The 17242-nt window shown below is 35.4% G+C and overlaps 1 protein-coding gene across 7 annotated transcripts in view; it reads right to left on the bottom strand.

Annotated features, from left to right (window-relative positions):
* Positions 1–505: 505 nt before the first annotated feature.
* The window catches only part of ERBIN (erbb2 interacting protein), a 118264-nt gene continuing 101527 nt past the window's right edge, over positions 506–17242 (bottom strand). For 3 of the 7 annotated variants that reach the window (XM_082075375.1, XM_082075374.1, XM_082075370.1), the window contains 6 exons: positions 10440–10583; positions 9498–9629; positions 7590–7799; positions 6103–6195; positions 5409–5483; positions 507–3804 (listed from right to left, as the gene is read on the bottom strand). In XM_082075375.1, the coding sequence (XP_081931501.1) occupies positions 3697–3804; positions 5409–5483; positions 6103–6195; positions 7590–7799; positions 9498–9629; positions 10440–10583 (762 nt within the window). In that variant the 3' untranslated portion in view covers positions 507–3696. Of the gene's footprint in view, positions 3805–5408; positions 5484–6102; positions 6196–7589; positions 7800–9497; positions 9630–10439; positions 10584–17242 lie in introns of all 7 variants that reach the window. The other 4 variants (XM_082075372.1, XM_082075373.1, XM_082075371.1 and 1 more) reach the window with 4 other exon arrangements.

Genomic DNA, 17242 nt, shown 5'->3' with positions numbered 1-17242 from the left:
AGTTTTATGTGTAGAGGAAGTGGGAAGTCAAGTACTGATGTTGATATACCAGATCCACATACACAAGAAAAAAACCCCTAAGTTTGTGTTACTACATTGTCAGGTGTTTTCCAAGAAAACTGGATTTAAACCTGCTTTTACCTCTCCTGTGAAATTCTGTGCCTAGCTCTTCACTTTAACACATAACCCTTGTACCTCTCACCAGAGCACCCTCCAGCTACTCTTAACTTAACTCTGCTCCTTGACTTAGTCACCTCTCTCTGCTATTGAAACTACTTAGTTTGCATCAGGTAACAACCACTCATGTCTTCAGCAGAGAAGCCACTACCTGCCCGAGCCGATTTAATTGCAAGACTGGGTTATTCACAGAAGTATTTATTGTGAATAACCCAGTTTTGCAATGAAATCACCTAGAGCAGACCCTTGTGCACTGAGATACACAGAGCCAGGAACACAAATAAGACTTTACTAATGTATATTGATAGTGTACTTAGGTCTACAGAAACTACAGAAGACAGTGTTATATAAAATTTCCTAGATGTTAAATAAGTCAATTACACACAGCTTTAAAGAGCATTAGTTTATTATCTATTCCCCATGTGTTACCTCAGAAACAGTCTAATTATATACAAAAATTTGGAATGTTGAATAAATGCTGATCAATAAAAACATTTCATAGCTGTTGACAAGGGAGTATTTCTAAACAAAACCAAAATAATCATAAAGGTTTGACTCTGTGTGTTGTTTATTGCTATGTTTGTGTTCACAGAATGCTTTCAAGTATATACACTTTTTTTTTTTTTAACTCCAGTCCAAAAAAGAAACTAAAAAATATTTACATAATAAATATGTGGGAGACTTCATCTTTTCATTACATCAGTTGAACTGATTCTTTAATGAACTATTAAGAGTAGAAAGAATTAGCAGAGTTTGTATCAACTCATTGCCATGGTGAGTAATTTAGGCTGCTGATGGATTTTATTCTATTAAAAAATGTAGCTTAAGTTGCATTCAAAATGAAAAGTGTTGATATTGTCTCTCCTCCTGCTGGATCCTGGCTGGACTAGTTCAGGAGACATTTCTCCCACTCCGCAAAATCATCTAATTTGACATGTGTTTACCTTTACACACAGACACTCAAGGAACAAACACATTTAAATCCACTGAAAACTCCAACATTTACTGAGTAAAATCAGCATAATCCATGTTTTATTAGATGGTTACTTTACTAATTTAATGAAGACAAGCTTTGGCCAAGTATTTCCACAAGAAGTACTAAACTCCTTGCTATAAATCTCTACTTCTACATTTCTATCACAGCCAAACAGTTTTTGGTAGAATTTTCGTGTGATACATGAATCTGAAAATGAAGTGACACAACAACATTTGAAACTTCTGTTACCATTAAAGCAAAACACAATACAGTATAATTCCTTGGTAGATACATTTAAATGTACTGCAAAATGTATACAAAGTCAGTCCAAGATCAGTAAAGAATCAGTTCTGCTTTTTGGACTTTTCCCTTCCCAAATATGCAGGTTATGTAGAAGACCAAGGTAATTTAGGACTTGTTTGTATGCATTCCCTTTAAAAGGCAGTGTGTGATAAAAAGAACATGATTAAAAGTAATGAACATGTGATGTGAACATTTTGCATTTTCAATAAAAAAATAGAAACTAAAGAACAACAAAACTCATCTTAGAAGGGGAACACTGAAGCCTGCCATTATATAGCTATGTTTCTCATTCTTTCCTTTGAAGATTAACAGCACACAGAAAATAAGTGAATTTTATCAAAATACAACACATTTCTGCTAATATATCAAAAAAATCATTTTCTATGTAAATATTACTGAAATAAACTAAAAAGAATTAAAATATACAAAGAGTTGTTAAAGGGTTTCAATTAAAATTATTAGAAATATACACAGTACAATAAGCAATAGTTAACATCTTTGAAAGAAGTGCAATAATATTGGAGTTCACTTATTTTAAAAGTACTGTCTGTTTATTACCACTAGCTGTGTGTAATTCCTCTCTCTTCCAGCTCATTGTCCCAAAACTAAAGGAAGCTGGTGTTTTTGCTAGCTTTATTAAAAGCATTTACTTTTCTACACATGGGTTGAAAAGCAACTTATACGTGTCTCAAACCACCAACTTATATGTAATTAAAAATGAACTGCAATATTTGAATATTGCTCCAATGACAGGCTAATCTTTAGCCCTAATTAAAAACAGTTATTGGTCTTCTATGGCACTTTTCCCTGGTCCATAACAACCATTTATTAATTATCACTGCAGATTATGCAGTGTCTATTAAATTACAAAGGAGAAAGAGAAAAAATAAAGTTAATGTTTCCGGTAAACAAAATTAATAGAAGCATAATTGAGTATTTTATACAGTAATAAGGAACAAAGGCAGCCTGTGGTAAATCACTATTACATTAATATAGTTAGAAACCCTTTAATGACTCTGAAGTGTCTAGTTCACATTTAATGTTACCTGTAGGAACAGCCCTTTAAGAAACATCACTGCGAACTGGTGGGTTGCAAGTACACCCTCCCCTTGCTCTCCATCTCACCACAGCAATTCTCCATCACTGTTCGAAGTTTCACAAACTTGCTTTGGTTACCTAGCTCCACACGTATGGTTTCCTTTTTGATTGACAAGGAATGCAAAGGCCAAACAAGATCGAGATGTCTTTTATAACCCTTCGTACATTGATTACTTTGTGTGTTTTTAAATATAAATTACAGGCAACAATCTTAAAAACTGGCCATTTCAGTTTCATTTTTAAAATCTACAAGTTTAAAATGGAATACTTTTTATAAAGATAAAAGTATCACCATTTCCACAAAATTTGGGATTTTCACAGCAGAGAAAAACCTCTGGGCACATTTCCACAGTACAGCTGAAAAAGAAAAGCAAGAAAACCCAACTAAACATGAATCACATGTGGCAAATGAATATTCAATGACTACACTAAGAACAAATCCTATAGAATAACACAAATTTGTAGTTACAGTCTTCTTTAAAAACACCATAAGCTTTTATTGCATTTTCTATTGGTAGACATACACTCCAGAAAACACTTTTTCTTCTTTCCCAATTCCAGATTTAGATTGCAAACAGTTGTTTCATCTGACCTGTATTCTGTCCTACCAGCACCACCTTCCATCTAGTCATTCACCTATACATCGTGCACATAGCAAAGCCAACTTTTAATATCCCCATTCTGTATGTACAGAAGTGGCTTCAGCACAACACATTAATATCTGGTGAATAAAAATAAAGGCAATAAACAGCTACAGGACAGACAGCTCTGCCATCTGTCCATTGGCTACAACCGAGGCTTTGCAAAGCCTTGCACAAAGTTTAGTAATGTGTATGAATTATCCAAAAATAAACCTACCATCTTTACAAAAAAGCAACACAGGTTTGTTCTTGGAGGAGTGATCCATAGATTACTATAATGCTTAAAACCAAGTTTATTCACCATATGCATTTCCGAAATGATTTCCTGTATGTTCTATACAGTGGTTTTTTTCCCCATTAACCACAAGTTCAGTATTTCCTGTACAAATTTTGATCATAATTCTTTTCAAGTTCCTTTCATGTATAAAAATAGGCAAAATATTCAGTTTCCTGTAAGTCCTTCAATGAATCCGGTCGTTTTATCCCCATAATCCACAGTATTTATGAAGAGACTTCTCGCACAATGATGAGTTCCACTGCATTCTGAAAAGTCTTTAGCAAAGATACTGCTTGTCCATGATCAATATTGATGAAGCTGTATCCATTCGCCTAAAAAAGAAATATTTGAAATTGAAAATGACAGTCTCATATGTCATGTTAGTGAAACATATCTCATATCTCCTGTTAGTTTATTTAAGTTTTGAGGCTTAAAATAACCAAATTCTATATGAATGCAGACAATAGAACACGGCAGATTTGCAGATTATATTGTTGATGAGAGTTGAACATGTACCTGTATGCCACAAGAAATTAAACTACTGTGTTTGCCTCGGAAGAATTTTGCCCCAAAGGTATTGAAAGTAACCAAAAGAGACAACTGATCTTTATATCATTACCATCAGACATCTAATTCATCAGCCTTAATACAGTCACACCAAAAAAAAGCAAATGCAGTACAATTGGTACATCTCGATTTAAATATTAGAATGTTAGAAATGGCACTTATAATAAATTAAAACTATTGAAGCCTTTAGCCAAAAACCATAACGGCATTAGGAGATATTTTAGGGTGTGAGACCTCCTGAGGCCAGTCCCAGCTTTAATCTTTCTATGACTTCAAACGATGTTGTCGTTCTTGGAACAGGTTCAGCTTGGCAAACACTGGCAGTCCTATGTGGCCTACAAAAGGCAGGGAAACATGGCTGTGGTTCAACATCTCAGGGTGTACTACTGCAAATTCATGTTCAGTATGGGTGGTAAAATCTTGCAGGATGACAAACTCATCCAGTTTAAACTGTTACAGCTTCCAGCTGTGCATCCCGCTTTTCTCCCTGAGTCATGGCCCCTTATGTGATGAGAGAGACAACTGGTCATGCACTCTGCACCTTAGCTGTGCCATTTTGGACTTGCAGTTCCTTATCCCATCACTGAACACTTGCTTCTGCTACCAGCTGAACCCTTTTTTGTAAAGGCAGTGGTTTTTAAATCTGCCTAGTGTTGCAGAGAAAGATTTACATGAAGGCTGCTCTGTACAGAACATTCTAGCCCTAACCTAATATGCAACAGTATCTTAAGACTCATATGCAATTATCTGGTCACTGGTCACATAGAATATTTTTATTAGACTAATGTATTAGATATGCATTATAACACGCATGCCTAATGCATGTTTTACGGAGAACATTGCAAAATCAAGCATAGCAAAGTCATTTTGGGAGAGATGATATTCAGTCAAAAACTGCAGAAGTTGTCTAAGTGGTGACAAGATAGAGTGGAAAACTTGATCTCAGTTTAGTGTTCCTGTGCACCTTTTGGTGTTTTCTTTTTTTGGAAGGACTATGCTGTGTTTTCCGTGTGGTTTTGTTTGAGAAAACTGTTCACAGGATGTTGTGGTTTAACTGAGTTACTAGTGGATTTTTTGTTGCATTTGAATATTTTTAGAAAACTGAAATGCAGTAGAGTCAACTGTCAACATTCTCAAACCAGTAATGTAGGGAATAATTAATGATCCAACTGATTAATGCTCCAGCCTGTATCACTTATCCTAATGTTAGGTGGAAGTATATTAAAAGCATCATCCCAGAACATAAGAATGCTTCTAGAAAAGATACTGGTAATCTACCTAAAAATTAAACATCCTGCTGTTAGAAAAGGTATGAACTACAAAGGACCTGGTATATTACATAGGTTAGTTAATTAGATGACCAAAGTACCTGAATTATTTTATCTCCAGGCTGCAACAACTTAGATGCTGGTCCTTCTGGTTGCACTCTGGTTACAAATATACCCTTGAAAAACAAAGTGGAAAACATTTTTGACAGCTTGTTTCATATACAGTAGGGCAGCATGAAATGGATGTAATTCAAAATATTTTTTTCACTTTTCAATCATAAATAGAAGAGAACAAAATATTATTCTACAGGTCTACTGGCTTTTGTGACTGTCTTCCTTTCCTGATGTTAAATCCAGGAGAATTCCCTTTAAAGGAGTATTGAAGGGGAAATTCTGATCTGCCTTTGTTTCATTTGGCAGATGTATATGTCAAGATGAATTATCAGCCACCAGAAATAAGGCTGTAGACTAAATCATGTTCTCTTTTTAAGAGGCTTCTTAACTGTAAATTCCATAATTCACTAACTTCAATTTGTTGACTGATATCTGGAACTGTGCAAGAACTACTCAGCTAGAATAATCCTCTGTGTTGTCCTGTGACCCCTGTTGTCACCCACCACCTTGATTTTCCATATCATTTTTCCCCAGTTTTCTCCCCTCCAGTCCCGGAGTTTAGTGGTTTGGGAAATCTCTCTCTCAATTTATATATATATTCCCACCCCTCCCTGCTTTGATAAATACTACAGACATTATTAATCAGAATAATTTTAAGATGCATTAGTATAAAATACTCACATCATCTTCAGGTCTGAATGGATTTCCTCTACCACCAACTCCTCCCGATATACTAAATCCAAGTTCTGGATCCTTGTCAATTCTCACTCGAATCTAAGTAGTTACAACCAAAGTTAGACGAACTAACTGAAAATCCACATTCAAAGTTAATGAAATTATTACTAAAGAATTCAGGTGAACAAAAGCTTTAAAAAGAAAAATCTCAAAAAAGCATTTATCACAAGATTCCAATACATCATGCATCACAGTACATAAGTTTTACTCCAATATCACTAGGAGTTCATGTGGGCTTTAAATTCAGAGGTATTTTGATACTATGTAAATGAATATAATGCCCCCAGCAGATAGACATGTTTCTATGAAAGAACGTATTTCTCCTATTCCTTTACTACCTCTAGTTGAATTTTAAAAATCAAACCTCATTCCTACTTTCACTGCAGGTTCTACATAGCTGTCCTGGTTTTGGCTGGGATAGTGTTAATTTTCATCCTAGTAGCTGGTATAGTGCTGTGTTTTGGATTTAGTATGAGAACAATGTAGGTAACACACTGACGTTTTAGCTGTTGCTCAGCAGTAAAGGACTTTTTAGCTTCTCACACCACCCCGCTAGGGAGAAGGCAGGGAGAGCACAAGAAGTTGGGAGGGGACACAGCTGGGACAGCTGACACCAGGGATATTCCACACCATATGACGTTGTGCTCAGCAATATAAACTGGAAGAAGAAGAAAGGATTGGGGGACATGCTCAGAGTGATGGTGTTTTTCATCCCAAGTCACCATTAACTTGGATGAAGCCCTGCTGTCCTGGAGGTGGCTGAACTTCTGCCTGCCCATGGGAAATGTGAATGAATCCCTTGTTTCGCTCTGCTTATGGGCAGCTTTTGCTTTACCTAACTAACTTTATCTGAAGCCATGAGTTTTCTCACTTTTACCATCCCAATTCTTTCCCCCATCCCACCAGGGAGAAGCGACCAAACACCTGCATCATGCTTAGCTGTTGGCTGGGGTTGAACCACGACAGAGAAGTGGACATTTACAAGAATTGGACGTTCTCATTCTAGCACAGAAGAAAACATAGTTCTCAGTACCCATTCTTGGTAGCAACAAATAGATGCAAAGCACTCTAAGTTGTACCGATACTTGGTATTTTTTTAATTTAGCAGATAAATAATGAGTTAGTGATCAAAAAATGTACCGGAGAAATAAACTTCTAGCTCAGTAAAATGATGCAAGCTTAAGTTTTTGGTACGTTCTGTTAAAAATCTACCACATTTCTCTTAAAATTTTCACATAAAAAAACCTCAAAACTAGAAGGAATGTGTGATTTCAGTAGTAGAATTGCATTGTGTTAACACTGTGTTCTGCTGGAGATAAATTCCTATACAATTTCTGTCACCATCTGCAGCAAAATGGTAAATAAACAAAAAATATCTAACAATTCACTGCCGCTGACAGATGTCAAATTGTCAAGTAAGATTTTTTTCTTACCTCTTGCTTTGCCAACTCATGGCTTTGTCTGGGAGAACATTGGGACTGGGTATAGGGAGGCTGGTGGGCAACTTTCAACATCAGATAATCAATTAATTGCTCTCTAGATGGATGTCTTGCTACTGATGATTGAGGAGGGAGATGATGGACTTGGCTGTAGTTCGCCTGAGGTCTTTGAGGCTGACACATTTGTCCATTTGTCAAAGGTATCTGAATAAAACGTAAATCCTATGTCATACATTTTATAAGCAACAATCCTCAATTCCTCCTGTATTATTTAAATACTTCTTATACTTGACTGCTTTTAATTTTAGGAACATTACTAAAAATACACTTCTGGATCATGTACAATTACACTCAATTTCCTTTATAGTCATCAGCTCTGACCTCCTGAGAACAAATCTGAAAAACAAAAACTCAGAGTACTATTCTACTAGAACAGATTAGATAGTCTTTGCTTTTAGAACTTGTTTCACTGAGTTATCCCAACCATTATTTTCTAACAGTGCAACTAATACTATTGACACTTGGTTGATATCATTACAGTTTCCACTTTTATTGCATACAATTCAGAGATTTGGTAACAATTCCAAGTACATAATATAAAAAATAAAAACTACACACAGCTAGCAGGCAGAAATTACAGTTCTCTAAGCATCTTTTGGTGAGTGCCTCACAAGACAACCTTTGGAGCATACGCACATACAAGCTCAAGATTTTAATATCAAAACTGTAATGATATTTCCAATAAATGTTACTCTTTTGTTAACCCTTCTGTCACTGATTTGATAATGACAAACTGCAGTAAGGTACACAACTGTACACAACTGTGAAGACATACTGTGTGTTCAAACCGCATCAATAGGAAAGATGCTGGACATGACAACATTTACTACTGAAGCCTCAGAGTTACTGCTCAGCTCTTCAGGTCTGTGTTGAGATGGGCAGCGTTTTCCCTCCTCATCCATATGCTTCGTGCTCTTACCTAGCCTAAGTGGTCACTCATCCATCCGTAAGATCCCCACATTCCAAAAATGATACAGTCTTTAGTTACAGATTTTTTTTCTGCCTGTTACACTAAGCAGTTAGTTACAGGATACAAGGATATTAAAATACTCTCTCAAAAGTGCAAATCTGTACTATGTGAATGGACACATACCAGAATCTATTCTGTTGAGTGTTTTATGTCTAAGTGATTCTGAGAAACAGTAGTATATGTATATATACATTTTTTAGTTTATTTACAGATCAGAGGTATTCAATTTACACGATTTTCTACTGCCTTTTCTGAAAACCTAAAGCATGTCAGAAAACTATTTTTTGTTGCACTTGCAGAGGTAGAGTTTACACAGACAACATGTATCAACAGCTATGCAAATTCCCGGTACCCAATGTCTGCAAAAATGTAACTGAAATTACTGAAGTTATAAAGTTATTTGCTGTATCATAACAATTTACTAACATCCATTTAATTTCATTGTACTAAGTCATGTTTGTATAGATGGTACTTAGAGATGAATACAGAATGCCTCCTAAAAATTCTAGTGTATCCACACAACAGATTTCAGATTTGTTCCTTAAGAAGTTTAATCAGCTTCAGATTGCTTTCCTGAAATCAACTGATATATTCCAATTTCAACCTGCAATTATGTCTTATGCTACAAATGTCTTCATTCAAAGCCTCTGCTGAAGGAAAAAGAGAACAATATCCCTTCATATAGTAACTATTTTTCCTTCCAAAAAGAGGATGCCATTTCATTTATACCACCTTCAATAACTGGGCATTACATTTCAAAGAAACCCCAGTTCCTACTACTATCCCAGCAGATGTTTCTATAAAGAATAAAAAATATATCCTTACAAATAATAATAAATATTTCCTACCCATGGTGTCATGCAGATTATTACCTGCACAGCTATTTTCTTCATGCTATCTGGAGGAACATCTTTGAGACTCAGTGTGGCAGATGAGTAATTCTGCTGTCCTGAAATGAACACTTCATCCTGGCACTGGTCTCCTGGAGTGGAAGCCTGGGGATGCTTTAAACAGAAGGGAGCAATAAATAATTCTGTCTTCATGTGATTCAAACTAAAAAATTCTCATTAAAAGCCCAGAATAAAATATTTTAAGGGCTTTATTGTTCTTTGTCTTCTTTGATTAATTAGTATACTGTTTATGTAGAAAATCTTACTAGCCAGGACACCACACCCATATATTGATGGATATTTACAAAAACTAGCAACTGCAGAGGTGTCTTTGATCCCCCATAAATTGATAAGTAAAAAAATACTAGGAACTGCCTATTCATGAGTTCTCATGGTTAAAACTCTTCAGTTGACTTTATCCTGCTCACTATGGATACAATAACATCAATCAGGATGTTCAGAGTTAAGGAGTCATTTCCTCATGTTTACTTACAAACTAAAATATACATTTTCTTAAATGCTTGAAGTATCTTACAGAACAGTTTACACCATCAGAATTTGTTTGGGGCAGGAAAAAGCATAATTAGATTTTGTTCAAACCTTTATCCATCTAGGTTAAATTAATCTCTTGTTCACACATGGACAATGAAACCACTTAGTTTTACATATGTTCAGCCATCAATAAAAGCCAATTAGGAAACTCAATGTTATGACACTAAATTGAAAAGCCTCGCAATAAATTTAAGGCATATGAAGTGAAGGCAAACTATTTGATTTACTGCCCATTAAAAAATTCCAAAACATAAATTGTATTCTTTTTATTGAAAGCATTGTCCATATGTAAAAACTATCAATATAAGGACACCTCTCACAGTTTATTCTTTCCCCCTCTACATATTGCAATAGCCTCCTGTAGGTACTCACTCGAACAATGTGCACACCAGAACCTCTTCCGTCTGCAACACTCAAGGCAACACTACCCTGGCTGCCATGCAGATCCCTAGAGCTGCCATAGTGAAAGCTGCTAACTGCAGCATAATTGGAATTAAAGGACCTAGACAGCATGCTCTGAATAAAGAGGGGACAGATTTAACACAGAGATTAGTGCAGCATGCATAAACCACAAGACATGTTATACATAGACTTATACAAACATATTCCATCGTCATGCAAGATAAAAACCATGCAAGAACAGTACCACTGTGATGTATAAAACGCAACTCAGTGACCCCTATTACCTTTATTTACTGTAAATCAGCATGCAATCAGGAGTTAGCATGCAGAATTACATGTAAATAAAGTAATTCAAATGTTCATGTGTCTGGAAAAACAACGAAGGTGCAGAGCTTATCAAAATTTCCAGGTTTTCATTAAATCTGCAACATATCAAATATGTTGTAGGAAGAGAGCTGGCAGTCAAGATAAACACCTGTGGAAAACCATCTAATTACCCATTATTATTTTGTCATATTTTTTCCCCCTATTACTGGTATAGTACAAATAAAAACTTGCACAGAGATAGGGATTTGACTGACTGGGTTTTCTTGCTATTACAATGATGTCAGCGTCCCTAGTGCACTCCAGTAACACTTCATTCAAGAATGTGAATAAGCCTCAATTAAAGAAAAAGAGTCTGGAAGGAAACCTTAGAGTCCCCCCCCCATTTGCCACTGCGGGCAATCAAACAGCTAACGTGAGCTCAAGGACCCAGTGGTTCGGTTTTGAGCTCCATCACCTTGCAAACCTGACCTCTGCAATATTGGCAAGGGTAACAGAAAGAAAGCAGTAGATGTTACTGCCTTGCCACCATGGACTTTTGTAGTTGTAAGAACAAAAAATATGAAGAGTGTACAAAGGAAGGAAAGGAAAATCCGCCATGTGCCACCTGACAAATGAAACAAACCTCTGTTGAAAAAGTGAGACCTATGAAAACATATAAGCGTAGTAAAAGATATACCACAAAGCATGAAAAGCCAGCAAATTCAACGTGTCTTTACTTTTTAAACATATTTTCTGATTTTTTCCGTGTAAAAAAAAAAAAGTTCAAAATATATATCATTTACCTAAGATACAGCTCTTACACAAATATGTACATTTTATTTTTCTATTGACTACATGTACTAATCTGATTTTGACAATAGTCACTAGTCCTCAGGCAGACATTTGCTCTTTCATACTAGCTTTATCTTGTGAAACTAAAGCTAGTTTAATAATCAAAGTCATATGCCTCTGCATATTCATACTCCCCAGATGCTCTGGTAGCACAGTAATTGGAAACTCACTCGGTAAACAGTATTTACTGTCGATACTTGACTTTTCTTGGCCAAGGCTCTCAGACGACCTTCCAGTCAACAGCATAGTGAGCTTTCCTCATGCTCTTCTTCTATACCTACCCTGTTCTCTAGTCATTGAATTGTTTAACCTTCCAGAAAAGTCTCCAGTGGCTTTCCCCATCTTGGGAGGGAAGACTGTACTCAGCATTCAAGTCTCTCTTTAATAAACATTCAATCTGAGCTTACTGCTCCTCTAAGTTTCAGGCCAAAAACCCAGATGAAACTGACAAAGGCAGTTTTCCTTAGGTTCTTAGTGCCTCAAAGCATCTTACAACTCTTCTCAAAAATAGCCTCTATAATCAGCCAGGTGGCTGCCTTTCCCCACTTGTAAGGTCAACATCCTGAAGTGTCCTCACAGGAAGCTTCTCTCTCCTTCTGTGAGTGGAAAAGACAGATAAAAATTGAAGGAATGCATGGTGAGACTAGGAAGTTATCTTCTGAAAGTGTCCCTAGCACTGTAAAGATCCCTAGATCCACCAGATTCACTCTTCTCTTAAACGGACCCAAACAGATGGTCAACAAATAGTGACAATCTAAATCCAGATTTGTATTTACTATCTATGATAGATCTATAATAGAAGGTAGAACCTTCTTAAAATTTGTAGAGGCTCAAGCTTGTCCACCAGGAATTAAGATGTCAGGTAACTCAGTTTAGTGAGCTTCAAGGTGATTTAATAGCCTGACAGTAGTTTTATTCAAGGATTTATAAAATTTCCTTTCTTGGTAGAGACTTTTTTTGAAGTACAAAAAATGATTGTGCAATTGATGTAGGGAAAACATGACAAGTACTGCACACACCACTTCTATCCTTCTCTACACTGGGCACAGCACCTCAACACTAAATTAAAAGGAACCCATATGAACAAACTGTACAGAACAGATACTATTTAAAATTACATGGATTTGTAAAAAAGTTTTTGTTTAACACAAGAAGATCCTAGTGACAAATCTAGGAAGTATTTTTGATCAACCTATTTTTAGCTGGGAATAAAGAAAATGAGGCATTTGTAGTGTGAACAGTATTATTCTTATTTTGCTTCTCAATATGAACACCATGAAGATTGTACATTTCTGAGCAAGGTTCCTGAATACTGCTGCACCAGAGGAAACACTTTTGGAAGTATGAATATGCAGATGTCTTTAAACCCCCTGATTTTTATTTCAATCTATTAAAAATTAAATAAGGAATAAATGTATGGCCTAAACCTTAGATTCAATATGAATGCTAATTCCAAGTACCAACTCTATTCTCCACCTGATTTGCTAGAGTCTTAGGGCATAATAGCCTGCAAAATGATAATTCAAATATTGGAGGCTTGAGAAATCTCCTTTCACTTACTCTAAATTAATATACACCAACCAATATAAGCGCCATGTTCTGCTATACTTCTATAAAAGTTAAGTTTACTAGAAATGAGTCATTAAACCATGAAGAACATATTAAAAGCTACAATACATCAAGAAAAAAATGGCTAGGTACAAAGTAAAAAAAACTATTCAGCATACAAATCATGGTTTGTAATCAAAATCAGCCTCTAATGGAATCAGTTTAGATGTAGGCAGCCACCATAGTTTTGGGGTCTACTTAAATTCTTTTTGAATGCTTAGAGTCAGAACATATTCTCCATTTTGCAGCTTACAAGATAATTAACAGTTTCAGATTGCAGGGAACTCTATTTATCTTGGAATAGCCTTAACTAGTAACTTTAAAAGGCTAATACTTAGGCTTAGCAGTTAATTGTTTACTTAACAGAACTTAGAATCAATTGCCAGCTAAAGGTGGACATAATTTATCCCTTGGGGCTATATTACATGTCTAGAAATCCCTTCACTTTTCCTTCCCACCTTGACTATCTGAGATTCTTTAGAAGAATTTTGATGAAGGTATTCTGGAACACTTGAAATGCCTAAATTTAATGCTATAAGCCTTTTGGAATAAATGCACACAAGCAAAAAATCAGCTTTGTTTGAAATCTGATGGAATTCTAGCAAGATATCAGTTTATCCCAAGGAAGAATTTAAACATTATGAAACTTTTCTTCAGTTGTGAGAGAGGGGAAAAAAAAATGGTATGAATTTCGATCTCTGATCCTGCAAAAAAGCAGTATCTTCAGTGACAGCATTCCTATTGAAGAGTTGCATATGGAAAATTACAAATAATTTAAATTCTTCTGTTGTAAGATGTTTGTGGGGTCAAAGCTTTCATTATTTATGTTACAAATGTACAAAAATTTTATTGCTTTTAAAGTGTGATGCATTGATTTCTGAACGCTACAAAATATCACTGTAACACATTGATGGTTCAGTAGTCCATTCAAAATGGAGAACAAAAATCAAATCAAAATTTAAAACTAACAACTATTGAATGGATAGCATTCCTGTAATTTATCAGTGTCAAAATATTCTTCAGGTTATGGTCTTATAAACACCTAAGCACAGACCCAATGAAGTTACTTTCCTTGACATATTGAAGCAAGCTTAACTTGGAGAAAATCTGAGACCATATCAATTAAAATGTTTTTGCATCTTAAGTATGTAGCATTAAAAAAAAAAATGCAAGAAAAAATTTCAAACTTTGATTAAAACTGCAGTTCTATATCAATACTGAAACACTCGGACTTTTTTCTTTTAATAAGGCATTGTACACTGGCAGCCTTGAGAATAAAACCACCTATTCTGATTTCTGAATTGGAAAGTAGGAAGCAAATTTTATGACCTCTTCTCTGAAAGCGCTGTCATTGTACATAAACAGTAAAGTATATAAAAAATAGAGGTCTTAATCCCAGATGAAATTAGAATTGGAAGCAAACACACACCTGATGAAATCCCAAGAGATCCACAACAAAAAAAGGAAACATACATACGTAAGGAAAGGACAGTTAGGCCCAGTAATATTTCTGTCTATACAAATATAATACATAATTGCAGAAAACTGTTACAGATATTTATTACCGCAATTTATGGATGAGAAATTCCTCTACTACACAATAAAATGCGTGTGACACTAGTGTCTTTACACAGGCAGTATTTTAGTTAAAATTCCTAAATGAAAACTTTCAACAAGACTACTATAGAAGACTACTGTGACATATCAGGTAGTAAAATGGGCAAGTCACACTCAAGAAGGAAAATATGCTGAAAAATATTACTGTTCTTAAAACAACTCACCAGTGCACTAAATTTATGAGGTTGGGGGTGCAGCAGTATTGACTCCCTGCTTTCCAACAGCTTACATGTATAACCACTAGAGAGCAGCTTGACATTTAAATAAGCTCTTTTCTCTATCCCACAATAAAATTTGCTTTGCATCAGGTAAGCAAATAGTTTCTCCTGAGTATATGCAAACTCTAAATACAAATGGTCTCATGAACTGTTTTCACCTTCCTTCAACCAGATGGATAATTTTAGTTGATTGATGTATGCCCCCTTGCAGCTTGTCAAAGGGATTACGAATGCTGGTTACTTGGCTGGAATCCATTGTTAATAATTTTTGCTAGACTTGAAACTATCCTATATCTCTCCTCATGCACATTCAACTCTTGAAGGTGGTTTGTTTTTGTTTTTGTTTTTTTGTGTACCTATATCAGGTTAAAACGGGTAATAAATAAAACAAGAACTGTCTGCTCCACTTTATCCAACAAGCAGACACTGTTTATTTAGTCTCCCTTCCCCTGGCCCCCATTTACTAAAGTTTATAGAAGCAAAATAAACAAATACTTCAGAAGCTTAACAAAAAAAAACCCCAAAACTAAAAAAAAACACCACACAAAACCACCTCCTTCCTGCCCCCCACAACATTAAATCCTCTTTCTAATAAGCACAGGATAGAAAAAAATAAACATGATTAAATTCAATAACAGACTAAGAAGAGTTACAGCAAAAGTAATACTATTAACCTGTACTGTTCTGTATAACCATGGGCACAAAAGTATAAAGCAAATATTCATCATAAGGCTTAATTTTATATACCTGTTTTTGCCAGTATCATGTCTTATGCTTTAAAAAGGAAACACCATGGAAGCTTTGTCAAAGCAATTTCCAATAAACGTTCCCTTAAATGAGCTCTGTAATTGAACTTGTTCCTTAAATGAGTTCTGTAATGACTGAATTTTTTTTCAGACTTCAAAACATTTCAGACGTCTGCTTTATAGATTAAGCTTCCTGTGCCCAGCTAATTTTTAATTACAAACAAAAATACCAAAACCATTTAAAAGAACAAAGAAATATCCAGTAAACTGCTAGAATTTCCACATTATCATATTTGCCAGTTGCCACATAGGATGATGTCTTTGTTTTTCAAAGTTCAGATTTTTCTTTTTAAGTCAGTTGTATCCCAGAGAATATAAAGTAGACAACTATATACACGCTCACTTTTAAACTCATAAATAAGTCTCAGATTTCTAAGTAAAAGCTACTTTAAAATACTTTGAGGCCAGAACAAAAGGAACACGCACATAGAAAACTGACTTCTAAGACCTGTTAAATTAGATGCATGACTAAGATCTCAATAACAGCTATTCTGTATTATTTTTGTAGGAAACAAAAATTAAGGTTTACATATTGAGTATGATGGAAAGTATGGAGAGATATGAAGGGAATCAAATCAGGCAATCAATTTCATTGCAGTAAAGGTAACTACACTGCTACAGTACGTGAACCAGTGTATTAAACACTGTTCCTAATGTGCCAAACGTGGAGGACACAAGAATGAGCTATAAACAAACTGCATTAGCAGTGCATCGAAGTTTTACTTTCCTCTGCATTCAGGGATTGCTGTGATTTTTGCTACTCTGTCACTTCATGTAAGATTTGATATATGGATCCAGGAGAACAGCAGATCAGTGAATGCAGCTTTTATTAGGGCTGGAACATGGTGAGGTTTGTGACTGCCTTGTGGGACAAAGGGTCCTCACGCTACAGCACGGTACTGTGAAAACCTTAAAATATTTTATGTTGTATTTGACTCAAACGGGATCAGAACAACAGGTGCAGCTGTTGTGCAGGCTTCTTTAAAAGGTAAGCAAACCCCATCCCTTTCCATCACCAGAAGTTATGCAACTTAAAACAAACAAAAGCAAACCCATCCCCCTCTGAATGCTTGGATGTCCAAAGAAATATTATAGCTAAAATAATTTTTCCAACCATATCCCATTAAATTTCTTTAGCTATCATGGATATTGAAGTATTTAGCATAATAATTACAAACCAAACTATGTTATTTCAAAATAAATTAAAAATAAAATTCATCTAGGTGGCATAAGCAAAATTTTGGCTGCTTTACTCACTTCCCCTCCAAGGAAACAGGATCAGGCTAATGACATTCTGCCCGTTATTTAGTGATGATATTTTAAACTGGTTTAGCTGGACAGCACAGATTACACTCTTCCAGCCTCC

The sequence above is a fragment of the Streptopelia decaocto genome (genome assembly GCF_964273445.1).
Source record: "Streptopelia decaocto genome assembly, chromosome: Z".
NCBI classification, from domain to species: domain Eukaryota; kingdom Metazoa; phylum Chordata; class Aves; order Columbiformes; family Columbidae; genus Streptopelia; species Streptopelia decaocto.
This window is presented reverse-complemented; position numbering and strand designations above follow the sequence as displayed.